The 15411-nt window shown below is 44.1% G+C and overlaps 3 protein-coding genes across 5 annotated transcripts; 1 reads left to right on the forward strand and 2 right to left on the reverse strand.

Moving 5' to 3' along the window:
• Positions 1 to 327: 327 nt before the first annotated feature.
• Positions 328 to 4237, reverse strand: GPHR (golgi pH regulator). Of its 2 annotated transcripts, XM_065478084.1 has the most exons (5): positions 4150 to 4237; positions 3338 to 3913; positions 2744 to 3048; positions 2033 to 2630; positions 1715 to 1849 (listed from the first exon to the last, which is right to left on the reverse strand). In XM_065478084.1, the coding sequence occupies exons 2-4, from the start codon at positions 3878 to 3880 to the stop codon at positions 2099 to 2101; spliced, it is 1380 nt and encodes a 459-aa protein (XP_065334156.1). In that variant the 5' UTR covers positions 3881 to 3913; positions 4150 to 4237; the 3' UTR covers positions 1715 to 1849; positions 2033 to 2098. The 2 variants fall into 2 exon arrangements, with proteins under 2 accessions (XP_065334157.1, XP_065334156.1); XM_065478085.1 differs by lacking the exons at positions 2744 to 3048; positions 3338 to 3913; positions 4150 to 4237 and adding an exon at positions 328 to 851 and having other exon boundaries at positions 1173 to 1849; positions 2033 to 2162.
• Positions 4149 to 5815, reverse strand: LOC135935622 (single-pass membrane and coiled-coil domain-containing protein 4 homolog). Of its 2 annotated transcripts, XM_065478096.1 has the most exons (4): positions 5671 to 5815; positions 5530 to 5624; positions 4341 to 5470; positions 4149 to 4232 (listed from the first exon to the last, which is right to left on the reverse strand). In XM_065478096.1, the coding sequence occupies exon 3, from the start codon at positions 5446 to 5448 to the stop codon at positions 5260 to 5262; it is 189 nt and encodes a 62-aa protein (XP_065334168.1). In that variant the 5' UTR covers positions 5449 to 5470; positions 5530 to 5624; positions 5671 to 5815; the 3' UTR covers positions 4149 to 4232; positions 4341 to 5259. The 2 variants fall into 2 exon arrangements, with proteins under 2 accessions (XP_065334168.1, XP_065334167.1); XM_065478095.1 differs by having other exon boundaries at positions 5530 to 5717.
• A 244-nt stretch (positions 5816 to 6059) lies between these two features.
• On the forward strand, positions 6060 to 12659 carry LOC135935613 (solute carrier family 12 member 9). Its single transcript, XM_065478081.1, has 15 exons — positions 6060 to 6214; positions 6395 to 6651; positions 6810 to 6944; positions 7172 to 7306; positions 7359 to 7564; positions 7631 to 7835; positions 7893 to 8038; positions 8130 to 8253; positions 8307 to 8514; positions 9694 to 10135; positions 10468 to 10616; positions 10754 to 11069; positions 11248 to 11314; positions 11459 to 11633; positions 11875 to 12659. Exons 2-15 carry the CDS (start codon positions 6429 to 6431, stop codon positions 12068 to 12070), a joined length of 2727 nt encoding a protein of 908 aa, XP_065334153.1. The 5' UTR covers positions 6060 to 6214; positions 6395 to 6428; the 3' UTR covers positions 12071 to 12659.
• Positions 12660 to 15411: the final 2752 nt, after the last annotated feature.

Here is a 15411-nt window from a genome sequence, read left to right on the forward strand (position 1 = left end):
TCGAGAATACTCTCGCACATGCCAACCGTCACCTCAAGGTTGGAGTTGAGGATGGACAACTGGTTGCCACTTGAGTTCTTGATCTTGTCCACCTGGTAGTCCTTTATCTCAGCAACCTGCTCCAAAACCTTGAAAATTCGCTCAACTTCTCGGTCTTCTCTTTTCTCCTGTAAACACATTGATATAAGATTGCATGGACCGAGACAATTAAAATTACTCATGGTGTGGCTTTAAACATCAAATTTTCCTACAATTTCTAACATTCCAAGTATTTTCATACATTTTAAAAACAATTTTCAAAACAGACGAGTAGTGAAAAACTGCGACTATTTTCACGTTTTCATTTTATTTGGTCACTATTCACAGTCAAGTCTTTGCTTAAGTAGCTGCACAGTCTGGTCCACATTGTGCTGCATGACGTGGACCCCTTTAAGAGTGAGGGCGACGAGCTCATTGACGCCGTCGGCCGTGAGGTCGAGGTAGAGCAGCGAGTAGATGGGGTTTGCGAGCGTCATGCGCTTCAGCAAATGCCACTCCTTGACGCGCTCGCACTGCTTGTATATGAGCAGCTCCTGGCCGTAGGTGCCGATCATGATTTCGAGCCGGCCGTCCATGTCCACGTCGGCCAGCAGCACGCACAGCGCGATGTCATGGCTTCCGCTCTCCGGCAGTCCGTGGAACTCGGACAGGCCCTGCTTTAGCACGTTTGAGTACACCACCGACGGGGACAGCGTGCTCGTCACCACCAGATCCAGCGACTCGTTGTCCAGCGTGAACAGCCGCACCGAAGACAGCGGACCGCTGTAATTTTTTGTGTGCGTTGAGAGCACTGTGTTGGACGCTACATCCACCTGCACATCAGTCATTTATTAAGTTAGTTGCTGATTTAATTTTTTCCATTAAGTAAATTTGAAAAAAAAAACGTCTAAAGTGGATCGATACATAGCGACAGGATGGACAGATTTCAAGTAAGGAAACAGTCCTCACCATTTGAAAAGCATGCTAACTCTACTTTTGGATTCAACTGAATTTTAAATGATGAATAAAATTCATGTATTGGAAACAACAATTTTCCGGGATTTTGCGGTATCAATCGTCTTTAAATCAAGGAGCAGACATCATAGATATGCATTTCATCACAATTAATTAAAATAATTTTTATGCTGTCGCACCTGAGTGAGGAGGAGGCAACCTGACTCGCAGGCGAGCGCTGTGATGCGTCTGTCCTGCTCAAGCGAGTAGACGACGTCAATCCAGAGGACGACACCGCAAGAGAGCTCATACAGCTCTGGGAAGAGCGGCTGCAGCGGCTCCTCCTGGTAGCAGTGGTTGAGCTTGTCCTCGCGGAACAGATGGATCTGCTCGTCACCGCCAGAGAGCAGCCACACGATCTCGCGGCTGGCGGGAAGCGGTGTGTGGAACAGGTGGTACGGTGCGAACGACAGCTCGAGCGAGAAGCAGTTCTGGGCGACGCTGTCGAGCAGCGAGTCGCCCGCCTCGCCCCATTCCGAGTAGACGTTGAGGAAGGTCTGGCTGGGCGTGGGCCGGCCGGCCATCGCTGGCTTGACGATCGTGATGCCGACCACCAGGTCGTCGGCCTGCGTGTGGAACGCGTCCAGGGCGATGATCTCGGCGCCGTTCGGGATGTAGGTGAACGGTACCTCTTTGACCGAGGCCTGGCACTGCTCGCCCGGCAGACTCTGCAGCTCCAGCGAGAAAACCTTGCGCCGCAGCGACGCCACCAGCAGGCGCCGCGCGCCACCCACGCCCTCCACCGTCGCCAGCGAGTACACGTTGCCCTGCGAGGGCAGCGGGAAGTAGTGCACGTCCGACAGCCCGATCATCGTCCCTGCGAACAAGCCACCACGAGTGTCAGAAGTCGCGCGCGTGCTTCCAGTTCAGGGCAAAGATCAAGGCATGCACCACAAAAACACTCGAGTCCCGCACATTTTGTTGCGTGAAAATTTTTAATTAGAGTTACAGGAATATTCGGTTTTATAAAAAAAATAACAATTATGTTTTAATCACACACTTTTGCTTTGTGTAAATGGTCATCAAAAGATCAGCAGTGAATTTTTTCAGTGCTTGCTGAACGGCATCAATTGGCGTGGAAGGTGGCGTCGGCGTCGTCGGTGGCGACCTGCTTGTGGGCGAAGTAGAGGAAGCAGATGGAGGAGAGGGCGCTGACGAGGAAGATGACGTCAAACCAACGGTGGTAGAAGTTGAACTGCAGGTCACCGAGCACCTGCGTGATGATGGTGCGGTACTCGGCCGGCATGTTCATGCGCATCAGCAGCACAGAAGAGACAAAGTACATGCCCATGATCTGTGCAAGCAACAGCACAATCACGTTGGACGACTTGCTGCTCGAGATGGCATAGAAGAACTTGGTCAGCGTCAGCAGCAGCCCGCGGATCGAGGTGACCACAATGCAGCCGACCAGTAGGAAGGACACGTGCTGCGACCAGAAGGCCACGTCCACATCCAAGCCCAGCCAGTGCACAGCGATTTCAAGGCCACGGGTCACTGGGTCTTTCTTGCCCACGCGGTCGAACACGATGTTGATCGTCGAGATGAAGATCTTCCATGTGCAGTACAGGGAGAAGAAGTAGCCTAGCAGGTTGAAGTACCTGAAATCAAGCCAGTAATGAAGCGAACCATTCGTTGACAAAATGCCAAACAAGTAATTTAATTATCCAGGCGCTTCCAAAGAGAAAAAAATAATGTATCAGAGGACACATACTTGCCCTGCCAGGTCTTGGCCCACTCGACGCGCTCCTGCATGTTGCGCATGCTGTGCAGCTCGAGGAAGAGCTGCCTGCTGAGCTCCTCAAGGCCCCTTGCCTCGGATTGCAGCTGCCGCACATTCTCCGTTGGGGCTGACACTGAAGATCGGAACAGGCCCCAAAGACCGGATGCGCCACCAGTGGTGCCAGGAGCCACTGCAGGCCGCTTGCTGGCCAGGGCGATGCGCTTTTTCTTGGCCAAGATCATGTCCATGGTCTGCAGGAGCTTTCGCTCGAGCGACTGAACGTCTGAGTCTTGCACCTTCATAATGGAATTTCATTAGATTTCTTTATTATTTCAAAATAATTAGCATTAATTTAAAAAATTAAGAAGAATGGGTTTAATTATTTTTCAATTTTAAACAATTTTTATTTTAAGTGTTTAAACTCTCAAAATTGTTTTAATATCGTGCGAGATTAATTTCTTTTGTAAATCAAATTGGAAATTTTATTATTTTCAAAGCTATACTGTTGCATAAAATATTATTTAAATTCGTTTCTTATAACAAATCTGCTAGTAAATTATTTTGAGAAATCAGTTAAATTAGCACCTTGCGCATGAAGTAGGCCATGGAGGTGTAGGGGTAGTTGACGGCGCCAAAGCCGGACAGCACGGCCATGATGGTGACACCGATGACGCCAACCCTGCTGATGGCCTGCTCGATGGAGAAGAGGCCTTTGCTGGGGCTGAGCAGCGGGAAGGGGTCGCCGAGGCGCCAGAAGAAGTAGCTGAACGCGAGCCACACGATGATGGTGAGCGGCCGCACCCATCGGTCCCTGACGAAGCTGATGCTACGCACGATGAAGTAGCCTATGTAGAAGGGCACCAGCACGATGGTCATGAAGAGGATGAGGTAGAGCACGAAGTGCCACTGGAAGTAACGCGTGCTCTGATCGAGGAAACCGACGATCTCGAAGATGATCAGCTCGAACAGCGTGCACGACAGCGAGAAGGTGGCCGAGAAGAGCAACTGCACCAGCGCGTGGTGCACTTCGTAGTCGCGGAACAGTTTTTTCACGAAGAACACCCAGCCGCCGACGAAGAAGCCCACTTGCGAGATCAGGATGATGCAACTGTCCTCCAGGAAACCCATTTTTTTCGCTATCAACCGAATTCAAACGCACAGCTGCAAAGTTTTGCTCGACTGTTACACACACTCGGAATGGGAAAGTGAACCTGCTCAGGGGCCCGGAACCTAAATACGCATTAAATCTCGACCACACCAAGAGTAGAAATTCAACGTCATGGCTTGGAAACACCGGAACCGAAATGGAAACCGGAGAGCTAATAATTATAAATCAAATTCCGAATCCGTCCATTTAGGTTCCAGTTCCGTTCCATCGCATTAATTGGCTGGTTTACCTCGAACTCCTTCAGGAAGAATTTCACCTCTCCTTGCACGAAAGGCCTGTGATCAAACAGTCTCGACCAGATTTCGCCGACGTCTAAAGCAAACGCTTATCACTCAACCACATCATATGGATAGGTCACATGACATTTAAAATAAAATGACCGATCAAAAATTAATACATTACTTCAGCCTCTTTACGAACCTTTAGGCAGTGAGGTCATAGCCTGGACTCATTGAAATTTCCAACCGCAATGTATAGCAGCCCTTATTCCAAATTATTTCCGTCAGTTTTACATCTCCACGTCTGTGTTTACCGTCCAGCCCACAAAAAACAGTCTGGTGTCTAATGTCAGCAACTATGGAGGATCAGCTGTACCTGGCTGTACCGGAGCGGGAGCTTTAAATTTCTCATGGCAGGAACCCATAGAGAAACTGGATTTTTAAATATGGCGGCCTGCGGGCCGTATCTTCTACGATTCCCCTGGTGGCTAACAACTGACTGACTCAACCTGGGGCTGGGTGAGAAGTGGAGTGGAAAGGAAGGGAGAAGGGGGTGCTTTTTAATAAGAACGAGAGCTACTCTCATGACCAAAATTATAAAAAAATGCTAAAATATAAAACCTTTTATTTTTAAAACGACAAGAAAAAATGTAAATTTTTGCTTTTTACCTTATTTTTTTCAGTTAAGTTTCTATATATTTTATGATAATAATGAAGTCCATTTTGCCCACTCTGCTTCTTCGGCTTTATCACTCACCTTCATAAGAAAGTTCTACTCGTTGCAAATTATAAAATCTATTCCTATTGATATCTAATTTAGAATGGAAAGGCTGTTATCTTGCAGAAAAAACTAGATTTTATTATTTTTGCTGTGCAAAAGAATTATCCTTTATCCGTCCATTGTTTACAAATATATGTACTCACATCAATGGAAATTTAAGAATTTAAGATAAATATACATAGATCCAAATTAATCACATAACATTATGTGTTTAGCAAACGTAATAAAATTCATAAATTAATAACAACACAATACACGACGTGTTGATTAACAAGAAAATTAAAATTTAGTCTTTATATCGCAGTAGATATCCAATTTCCCCCATGACAAAAGATGTGCATTACGAATCCATCACCACCTCCACCCGGGGCCTAGTCTTGAAATACACGAAGGCGACGAGCAGCATGAACAGACCGGCGATGACGGGCACCACCACAGTGAAAACCTTTTCCTTGTTCTCAATGAACTCCTTCTTGCGCTCTTTCTTCTGCTTGTTCGTCTCCTTCACTTTTCCCTTCAACTGACGCATCTTTCAATCTTGTCAAGATTCCCTGAAAAAAAAACCCCAAAGCTATGAGAAAAATTAAGATTTTTTGCCCGATTATCCAACCTTCCGTTGTCGTTGATAAACCAAATAACTACTGCTGGTGTCGGAGCTCGTAAATGGGCAGCCTTATCCAATTTGCCACGTGGTTGTCGGGGGAACTGCGAAAATTGTCAGCTATGGTTGTAAACAAAGTGGGGCAACAACCTTCAAGAGAACTGCCCTTGATGCTGTAGCTGCCGACAGTGCCGACCATACAAAATAAAAATACATTTAAAAGGCGACAACAGCGCCTCCCCCACTTCCATAGTTTTGCTTTGATAAAGAGCCTGCGTTTGAATTTTGAACTATGCCTTTTTAGAAGATGGTTTTGACGGTTTTGACAAAGGCTACGAGTGTTCTTAATATTTCATTAATTATTTCTAGAACTTTCATTTGTACTAAAGTATATCCTAAATCAATCAATTGTTTTAGGTGCAAAATACACGCTTTACTTTGAAAAATTTGAGTAATCCAGGGTTGTCATTATTTTCCCCTTCTACTCTGTTGCTTACACACCACCCCCTCCGTCTCCGTGAACCGTGACTCATTGTCAGCTGGAGAAGGAATACGCTCACGCTCACGCTCAACGCTGAATTCGCTGTCAAATTTTGGAGGTTCGCCGTTCGTCATCAGTGGGTGTAAACACCAAAAGAATAATGCTGCACTGCTTCTCTCCGATGACGAAGAATCTCGCTTAGTATTCCTCTCAGTAAGCTTTTAATCTAGTTTCACATGGATTTATATATTAATAAATTGACAAATTATTATCATCACGGAATAAAACAATTTGCAAGTTTCGACTCGGCTGGACGGTTGCGTTTTCTCCGCTCTGCTCGGGTGACTCGCGTTTCCTTTGGCACTGTTTGTGTAACAATTTTCACTTTTGCAGGTCGCGTCTTGCAACTTAGAACTCAAACTGAGCGATGCTTGCACCTGAGGTCGGCTCCACCAATTCGACGAACAATGCATCGGGCTTCGGGGAGCCGCGCAGTGAGAAATATCCCCTTATCCGGCAAAGGGGTTTGTTATCAAGTTTCCAGGGCATGTTTGAGACGCCCAACGAGGCAAACACGCTCGGCACCTTCGCTGGGGTCTTCAGCCCGGTCGCATTGTCCATGTTCAGCGCGCTCCTCTTCCTCCGAGTTGGTCAGTGCTAAAATCTACTTCCGTTTTCGGTTTATGTTATCAGTGCTTCCGTCAAGGCAGATGAGTCAGAGATACAATTTTTTATATATTTATTATAACTGAAAAATTATGGAATTTCGGTATGTGAATGAACTTATGAGGATCATACTGCATTGCAGGATTCATCGTTGGAAACGCGGGACTGCTGACGACACTGCTGCAGTTTCTAATTGCTTACTGTATTCTGGTGTTCACCGTCGCGTCAGTTTGCGCAGTTTCCACCAATGGAGCTGTTGAAGGCGGAGGCGCTTATTGTATCCTTTTCTGATGACTAATTTGAGGGATTAAAGTCACTAAAAAGAAGCTAATAACGGTGGCTTGAAAAACTACAAAAAATATTGCCTACAAATTTAAAAAAAAGAAAACCTGCTGTTTAATCCCCTGGTGGAATTTAAATTAAATTAACGCAACATTAATGGTCTTAAAAATTATCAGAATATATATAAATATTGTTTTTACGCTTCCTTGACCGTGTAAACAGTCATGATCAGTCGAACGCTGGGCCCCGAGTTTGGAGGCTCGATTGGAACTTTGTTTTTCGTGGCTAATATCGTGAGCAGTGCCCTTTACCTCACTGGTTGCATTGAAGGCTTCGTGGACAACTTTGCTCCTGGAGGTTTGCCCCTTCCACCCTCAATGTAATCATTGCTAAACATTCTCTTCCTCAGGGTATCTGGTCGGTGCGGATAGCGTGGGCATCCCAGATGGCCGCTGGTGGCGCTTTCTCTACTGCTCGGTGCTCAACCTGTTCAACCTTTGCGTGTGCATGGTCGGCGCTGGCCTCTTCGCCAAGACCAGCGTCGCAGTTCTGGGCGTCGTCTGTGTTTGCGTCTTTTCCAGCATCATCAGCTTTTTGGTCAAGGGCCACGCTGAGGTATATCTTTTGTTTGGAGTTTTATAAATGTAAATTTTTTCCAAAATTCATTGTCTTTGTTCGCAGATTGAACTTCCAGACGCAAATGAACATTTCCGGAACCAAACGGCCAGTTACACGGGTCTGAACGCGACCACCCTGCAATCCAACCTGTGGCCGCAGTACGTGCAGGATTACACAGTACCTGGCGATGAGATCACCAACTTTGCCGCCGTGTTTGGTGTGCTCTTCTCTGGCGTCACTGGCATCATGGCCGGCGCCAACATGTCTGGTTGGTTTCCTTTTTATGAATCATGTTTTATTGTTTTAGTCACTGATTAACTTACAGGTGAGCTCAGGGAACCTGGAAAGAGCATCCCAAGAGGCACCCTGTCGGCGGTGTTTTTCACTTTTGTGTGCTACGTGGTCATCAGTGTGCTCACCGCGGCCACTTGCACGCCTAAACTGCTTCAGAACAACTACATTTTCATGCAGGTGCGGAGAGAATTTAATGTAGCAACCCTTTTTGTTTGGAAAGACCTCGTCAGCCGGACTAGTTATTAAGAGAGTTAATTTAAATATTCAGCCCATCAACGTTTGGCCTCCATTCGTGGTGATGGGCATCCTGATGGCAACCTTTTCCGCCAGTTTGAGCAATCTCATCGGATCCAGCAGAGTTTTGGAGGCGTTGGCCAAGGATAACGTGTTTGGTAACATTCTCTCTTCAATTCACAACCAAATTTTTAACTAAAGGCGCTTTCAGGTTCGTTGTTGAACGTGGTAGTTAAAGGCAACTGGCACAACAACCCTGTGGTGGCGGTCATTATTTCCTGGGCATCAGTGCAGGTGATCCTGCTGATCGGCTCGCTCAACTTGATAGCCCAGATTAATTCAGTGCTATTTCTGCTCTCATACCTGGCCACTAACCTCGCCTGTCTGGGGCTCGAGCTGGCTTCGGCTCCAAATTTCAGGTGGGTGATGAATTTTTCTTAGCTGCCAACAAATGATTGATTGTCACTGGATATTCAAATTATTGACAAAATTGCTTGAATTAATTTTAAACATTGTGTCTTTATGCCTCTTTGTCTCTGTAAAGTCTATAGCGAATTTTAAAGCCCTGTGTCCTGTGTTTGAAAATAGCAAGATTAATAAGCTCCTCGACCTTTGATTCAAGGCTGTGAAACGTAGAATTTGTTATTTCTTACTTTGGGAAGAAATTATGGCAATGTATTGCATCTCAATTAATTCCAATATTTATAATTTTACATTATTTTTTGCTGATTATTGTAGAATGCAACGAGTTTAATTCTAATTTCTGATGTTGCCACACAACAAAAGCCATAGCTTATCTTTTTAACTCGTGATTCCGCATTTCGAAAGCTGGTTTTGCTGTGCTGATAAAGGCTCATAATTAGACACACAACGTTTTTAGTTTCCCTTCGTCCTTTTATACCAGCCAATGGTACGTAAAGTGATAGTAAAAAAAAGGTGAAAAATGCCTGCCTTTGCTTCTTGTCACTAAATGGCTTCAAGTACATGCATTTAGCAGGAAGGCGTAGTTTTATCTAAAAAATTAAGAAAGCTAATTTTACGAATTTTACAACAGCAATAAGCTATCAATTATTTAGGTTTGTATCCAAAATTTGAAGTGAAACAAAGTTGCTGGAGAAAATTAAAATTAAATATATATGCTAACTTAAGGAATTTCTGGAATTTCCACTGTAGTTAGTTTTTAACGTCTGCTCAGCACATCTCAGGGTCCCAATAACTGCGCTGAGCGGGTAACATAGGGCCCGAGTGGCCGCAGAGAAGCTTGGGCCCAATGTGGCCATCTTTTCGCCTCCCTGCACCGAAAAATTTCCATTGATACCAGACATTTGTCCCTAAATCCGCTGGAAAGGTGCGAAAACCAGCAAGTGGCGCCTCCCACCAGCCTGTTGAGCTATTTGAGCATTTTGAGTCACTAAATTAACCACCTTTTGCTATCTCCCATTGCTTCTTGACAGTTGACACACCTAAGAATTCCTTAACAATGCGAGCGGTTTATCTTAAAATTATAAACTCATTGAACTTTAAATTTGGGCAGTTAAACATAACTCTTGTCTTTAGGGGGATAAAGGTAATTTTAATTAAAAACTTTCTAATTCCAGGCCGTCGTTCAAGTACTTCACGTGGCACACGGCGCTGATCGGTCTGATCGGCACGCTGATCATGATGTTCATAATCAACCCTGTGTACGCGTCGTGTTCTCTGGCGCTTTGCCTGTTGCTGGTGGTGGCACTGCACCTGTTCTCACCGGCCAAAGCAGCCAACTGGGGCTCCATCTCGCAGGCGCTTATCTTCCACCAGGTGCGCAAGTACCTGCTACTGCTCGACTCGCGCAAGGCGCACGTCAAGTTCTGGCGGCCGCAGATGCTGCTTCTCGTGGGCAGTCCACGCTCCGCCTGTCCGCTCATCGACTTTGTGAATGATCTCAAGAAGTCTGGGCTCTATGTGCTCGGCCACGTCAAGATTGGCACTCTGGAGGAGTGCGAGAACGACACCGCCCTCGAGGAGACGCATCACTGGCTCAGCCTCATCGACCATCTCAAGGTACATGACATGAAGAAAAACGCAGTTAAAGGGAATTAAATGACTCTGGAAGTGGTTTAAGTTTAATTTTATTCATTTAATTTTGTTGTAGTTTAAACAAATTCTTTTGTTTGCCTACTTAAATTAAAATCTGCTTTCTCCCTGATGAAATTTTCCTGCCAATTTTTTCCCAATTTTTTGCCACCTGTCTAAAATCTTTTGAGCTATTTGATAAATTTCTTGCGAGTTGATCCGCTAATTTTTTGTATCTGAAAAACTAATCATTCTTAGAGGTTTGGAGAATGTTGTAAATTTTTAAAATCATAGACAACTTAATTATTATTCCCATTTAGGTGAAAGCGTTTGTTGAACTTACGATGGCACGGTCAGTGCGTGAAGGAATGCGGCATTTGGTGCGCTTGTCTGGTCTTGGCGCTATGAAGCCCAACACGATCGTCTTGGGCTTCTATGATAGCAGTCAGCCTAGAGATTTCCTCGCCAGGTAATTTAAAAACTAAAATATTTTAATATAACTCCTTCATTAAAAATTACCAATTCTTTATTTTCAACTCTCAAAACCGCTGCTTCCAAGCAAAAAAAAATCACTTTAAGAATTATTTCAATTTAACCGGGTTTCAGCGCCGATTCTTCGTACCAGAGTGAAGCGTTCAGGAACATTGCGTCTCACGGCGCGCCGCTGTTCAACATGCGCGGCAGCGAGGACAACCGCATGATTAGCCCGTCCGAATACGTGGGTATAATCTGTGACACGCTCAAGCTGCAGAAGAACGTGGCGCTGTGCAGGCATTTTCACTCGCTGGACAAGTCAAGCCTGGCCAGTAGCGCCTACCGCTACATTGACGTCTGGCCGATCAACTTCTTCAACCCCTCTGAGGTCGACCCCTTTGACGCCAGCAGCCTCTTCATGCTCCAGCTTGCCTGCATCATCAACATGGTAAGTTGTGCCACGTATTTTTGGCTGATCGTTCGCTCCACCCACAATTGTACTGTTTATGTTCACTCGTCAGTCAGTGAATCAATTATTGGTTGCTGTGTATCTCTCACGTTTGTTACGTTTTATGCCAAATTAAGGAACACAAATAAAAAATTCTGATTTGTTTAAATTTTTCCAGACACCGAGCTGGAAGAAACTGAAGCTACGAGTGATGATGTGCTCTCCACGGGACAGCATGGCCTCTGGTGGGAATTTTTACATATTTTAAAATTTAAAAAGTTTCATTTTGGAGAATTTTCAGACTTAGTAGATGAGCTTTTTGTAATTTTTAGCAGAGCCAACCGTAAGATTTGCGTCCAGTAGTTAAATTTAATGCTGTTTTCTTTCAGGATCTCAGGTTGAGGAGGTGCAGATCGAGCCCGACCTGAACCAGATGGAAAGGAAGATGCAGTATCAGCTGCAGCAGCTTCGCATCACCGCCCAGCTGCACAAGGTGTCTTGGGAGATCCCCAGCGAGGCCCAGCAAGGTCCAACGCCGCTCCCCACTGTTCAGCATATGCAGGGGTAATTTCACCGTCCAACTTCATCAATTTTTATCTCATACCTAAGCTATAATATTTATAATTAATTGAGATTCTACATCATACCAAATTTAATAATTTAAGAATGATAACCTTTTTATCTTCAGTATTTTTTAGTTTGGTAAGGAACTATTTGAGGTATGAGCAAAAGCCTAGTTCAGCTAGTTAAATAAACGGCAGGAGTTTGTTTATCTCACTCTTGACCTTTTTGCTCTCTGCCACAGGATTAACCACCTGATTCGGCAGCGTTCGGACAACAGCGCGGCCATCTTCGTTTACCTGCCGAGTCCCCCAGAGTTAGTACATGGCGAGAGCGCGGACGCAGAGGCTTATCTGAACCTGCTGACTGAACTGACGCAGGGCTTGCCGCCAACCGTGCTGGTGCGTGGCGTCAGCGCCGTCATCTCTACCACCATTTGACCAGAGCCTACGTTCGAAAGCATTTCCAGTGTGTAGACCTGACCTGAACAAATCGGCAATCGTTTTATTCTGTGAGAAAATTCATGAAAATTTTTATGGCAAGACTCTCTGTGAAGATCAACGTCTCTTTTATGAGTTTCCAAATTGTTGTGCACCTCTTGGATGTTGAAGCGCAGGATTCGAATTTGTGTACCACATTTCCAAAGCATAAAAAGACTATGTCTATCGGTCGGCTGTGTTTTGTTCACTTTGAGACGCTTCACCGACCGATGCATCTCCAATTTTTCCAGACCATGAGCTTTAATACGAATAATATGTGTATTTTAGAGTGATACTATAACTTATAATAATTATTACGTTTGTCTTCGGAAATTATAATTTATTGGAAATCCTGATGCAATACATATTATATAGATCATAAATATAAGTTAAAACACTTCTTTTGGCTTTTTCACTAAATTTTATCTCTTCCATTAATGCTATCACTGCGAAATGTGTATTTTTGTGTAGCCATAGTCAAACTCTCATATAATATACTGATTATAATGCAAGCTTTGCATCAATAAAATAACTATTTTTCAAAAATAAACTTCCATTTTTAATGCGTTTGCGTGCACGTTGCAATGTGAGAATCTGAGCGATGTTTGGGGGTCGATTGCTAGCGGAATTTACTCGTGTCTCAATTCGTTTTTATTTCTCCAAACAAGTCATATTTATTATTTTACAAATATTTAAAGTCAAGAAAGCAGCGTGTATTTCAATGACGGATCCATTAGGATTTGGAAGCTTTCCGACTCGCCCATTAGCATTGGATGGTATAGGGACAGGGACGCCGGGACGCGTAGTTCTATAGAGTGGTTCATGACACCGCAAGTTATTTAAAAAAAATCGAGAAACATTGCTCAAAAGAATCGGGTGAAGATTAAATTTACCATGGAAAACGACTATTATTGTTGATGAAATCAGAACAAAATTAACGTTTTTATAGTAAATCAAACACTCATTATTTTTTAATGTTACACGGACCGATTCTATAATGAAAGATTAGCGTACAAGAGATTTCCATTTCCGCGCGCATCTGCAGCGAAAGGGCCGAAAGGATACTGCGCGGCGGCGGCGTTGCAACTCTGGCCGAAGTTTGCTGCCCTGACCTGACACTATAACCGCGTGCTGTCCTACGATCTGGCAACGCCAGCCCGCTGTGCAATGTGATCAACCAGGCCCTCATCCAACGCGGGCTGTTAGTGGTTGGCTTTGTTAGTACCTTTCATTTTAAGAGAATTTTGCATGTGTAAACTCTGATTGAAAATAATTTCAATTCGAAGACATTCACTGAAATTCAACGCTGGAGAAAGCTATCAACGCATAATTATATATATTATAGTCTTATTGGCTTCTCCCGCTTCTCCGAAGTCCCTTCCACTTCCACTTCCTCCAAGCAGTGCCTGCTGTTAGCCAATGAGATGGCGGGATTGTGTCACGTGACTGCTCGAACTGCCCACTGTAAGGACGGTATAACTAGGACTGGCGGTGTCCGCCAGTCCTAGTTATACCGTCCTTAGCCCACTGCTTCACTGTTCTTGCTGGATATGAGCAGATGTCTCTACTGTCGTCTGCCCAAGCTGTAGCTTTCTTCCCAGACTAAAGAGGCACTTTTCGAATGCGAATTTCTCGGTTGTTTTATTTTACGCAGTCACGATTTCGACTTATTACATATATATGTATGTTGTATATAGATATATCAACTCGTGCGCTTTCGTTTGACACCAATTGAGACGCTGATGGCTTCAGTAATGCGGACACGGAGTTGCAAACGAAAACTTATTAAACACGGGAAAAGACAGGGACCGCGCAGGGCCAGGGCGAACGCAACGCGCGTCAGTCTGCTAATAATCCGCGCAACTCTGAACATAATAAGAACCCTACTCGAATTTGGCCAAGAGTACGTATGATGTATGTATGTAGATTAGATTGAGAGAATAATACGTGACGGCCCGGGTGCCATAGATGGCCCCGGCAGAGTCAGTATGTGACCGTCTGCTCGGCGTGCTGCTGCTGCTGTCAGTCGCAGCTTGCGTTGTGTTTGTTCGGGTGGGCTGTGCGTCGAGTGTCCCGTATTTTAGTGCGACCCCGACCACCCTGAGCTCCTTCCTCGTCCAGCCCGGTAAACAGAAATCAACCATTAATTCTGCGAGCATGCGTCCCCACGGCCCACTGCGTCCATTTAGGCGTGAGGCGGCCCGCCGAGGGGGCCGTTTCCTCCCCCGCGGGGACACGCACGACTCAATCAGGAGATTGTCTCACGGCTGATTTATTAATCGGATGATTTAGACTTCCGGCGCGCACTTCCAGCCGCGATTTCCGCCCGCTAAATGCGGTGAGCGCCGGCAATCGGGCGGTTACCACCTGTTGCACCGACTCCATTCATCTCGCGAGCCGCATTTAGGCAAAAATAGCACTATTCTATTGTATACTTCAACCAGGGTGAAGCAGAAGGGTTAACTAATGGACAAATTACAGTTTCCGCCGGGTTAATCATCTCGCCACTTCAGATATTATGAAATATATGGGTGGCGAAAACTTAAGAAAAGTTTAATTTTACCATAATAGAAAAATGCAAATAATGCCAAGATAATTTTTTAGCAAAACAGACATGTTTAAGGGAAATTCCTCGCGACTCATCCTATTTTATTACGGTACTGGTTCTAACTATTTTTCACATTTATTAAATTGAGAACCATAAATAATTTAAATAATTGTATATATATTTAAAATAGCTTTAGAAGTTTTAATACTATTTTAAGATAATTATGATAACAACTGAAATTCCCTATGAACAAATAAAAAAATCATTATTTCAAAATCATGACCTCTCCCCTCTTAAAGAACACAGCACTGTAATCTTCATTTCTTCATTCAAAAAGTGGTCAGGAGGAAGTATAATAAATAATAAAATACCATTATTATGAATGTTCTTACCGTGAGATGGCAGGGTTGATAAGTTAAACAGAGTTGTCACTGATAAAAGCGGTGGAAAATAGTATCACGACGGACAAACAGTATTCTGCTTCAATTTTCATCTCCTTTTTTAATGCTATCAAAGAGAACTTTTAATTTCTAGCTACAAAAAAATCAATTTTATTTTGTTGTCTTAAACCTTTTATAATTCTATAGATTTTCATTTAATAGCAAATAATTCTGATGTTTAATTTGAATTATTACAGATTTTTACGTATTTTAATGTTGTGTGTTTTCTAATAGTTCACATTATTTTAAATCAAAATAATTTATCAATATCATTTTCAGCCAATAAACAGATCCTATATTGTATTTTTTACTTT

The sequence above is a fragment of the Cloeon dipterum genome, chromosome 2 (assembly GCF_949628265.1).
Source record: "Cloeon dipterum chromosome 2, ieCloDipt1.1, whole genome shotgun sequence".
Lineage (NCBI taxonomy): Eukaryota > Metazoa > Arthropoda > Insecta > Ephemeroptera > Baetidae > Cloeon > Cloeon dipterum.

What these genes read in the sequence shown, in the direction of transcription:
- GPHR (XM_065478084.1), bottom strand. Translation starts at nt 3,880, where the DNA reads ATGGGTTTCCTGGAGGACAGTTGCATCATCCTGATCTCGCAAGTGGGC. An exon ending in TGGCCTACTTCATGCGCAAG is followed by an intron (nt 3,049 to 3,337) that starts GTGCTAATTTAA and finishes TCCATTATGAAG; the next exon opens with GTGCAAGACTCAGACGTTCA. An exon ending in GCCAAGACCTGGCAGGGCAA is followed by an intron (nt 2,631 to 2,743) that starts GTATGTGTCCTC and finishes GCTTGATTTCAG; the next exon opens with GTACTTCAACCTGCTAGGCT.
- LOC135935622 (XM_065478096.1), bottom strand. Translation starts at nt 5,448, where the DNA reads ATGCGTCAGTTGAAGGGAAAAGTGAAGGAGACGAACAAGCAGAAGAAA.
- LOC135935613 (XM_065478081.1), top strand. Translation starts at nt 6,429, where the DNA reads ATGCTTGCACCTGAGGTCGGCTCCACCAATTCGACGAACAATGCATCG. An exon ending in TGGTCAAGGGCCACGCTGAG is followed by an intron (nt 7,565 to 7,630) that starts GTATATCTTTTG and finishes CTTTGTTCGCAG; the next exon opens with ATTGAACTTCCAGACGCAAA. An exon ending in GCTTCGGCTCCAAATTTCAG is followed by an intron (nt 8,515 to 9,693) that starts GTGGGTGATGAA and finishes TTCTAATTCCAG; the next exon opens with GCCGTCGTTCAAGTACTTCA.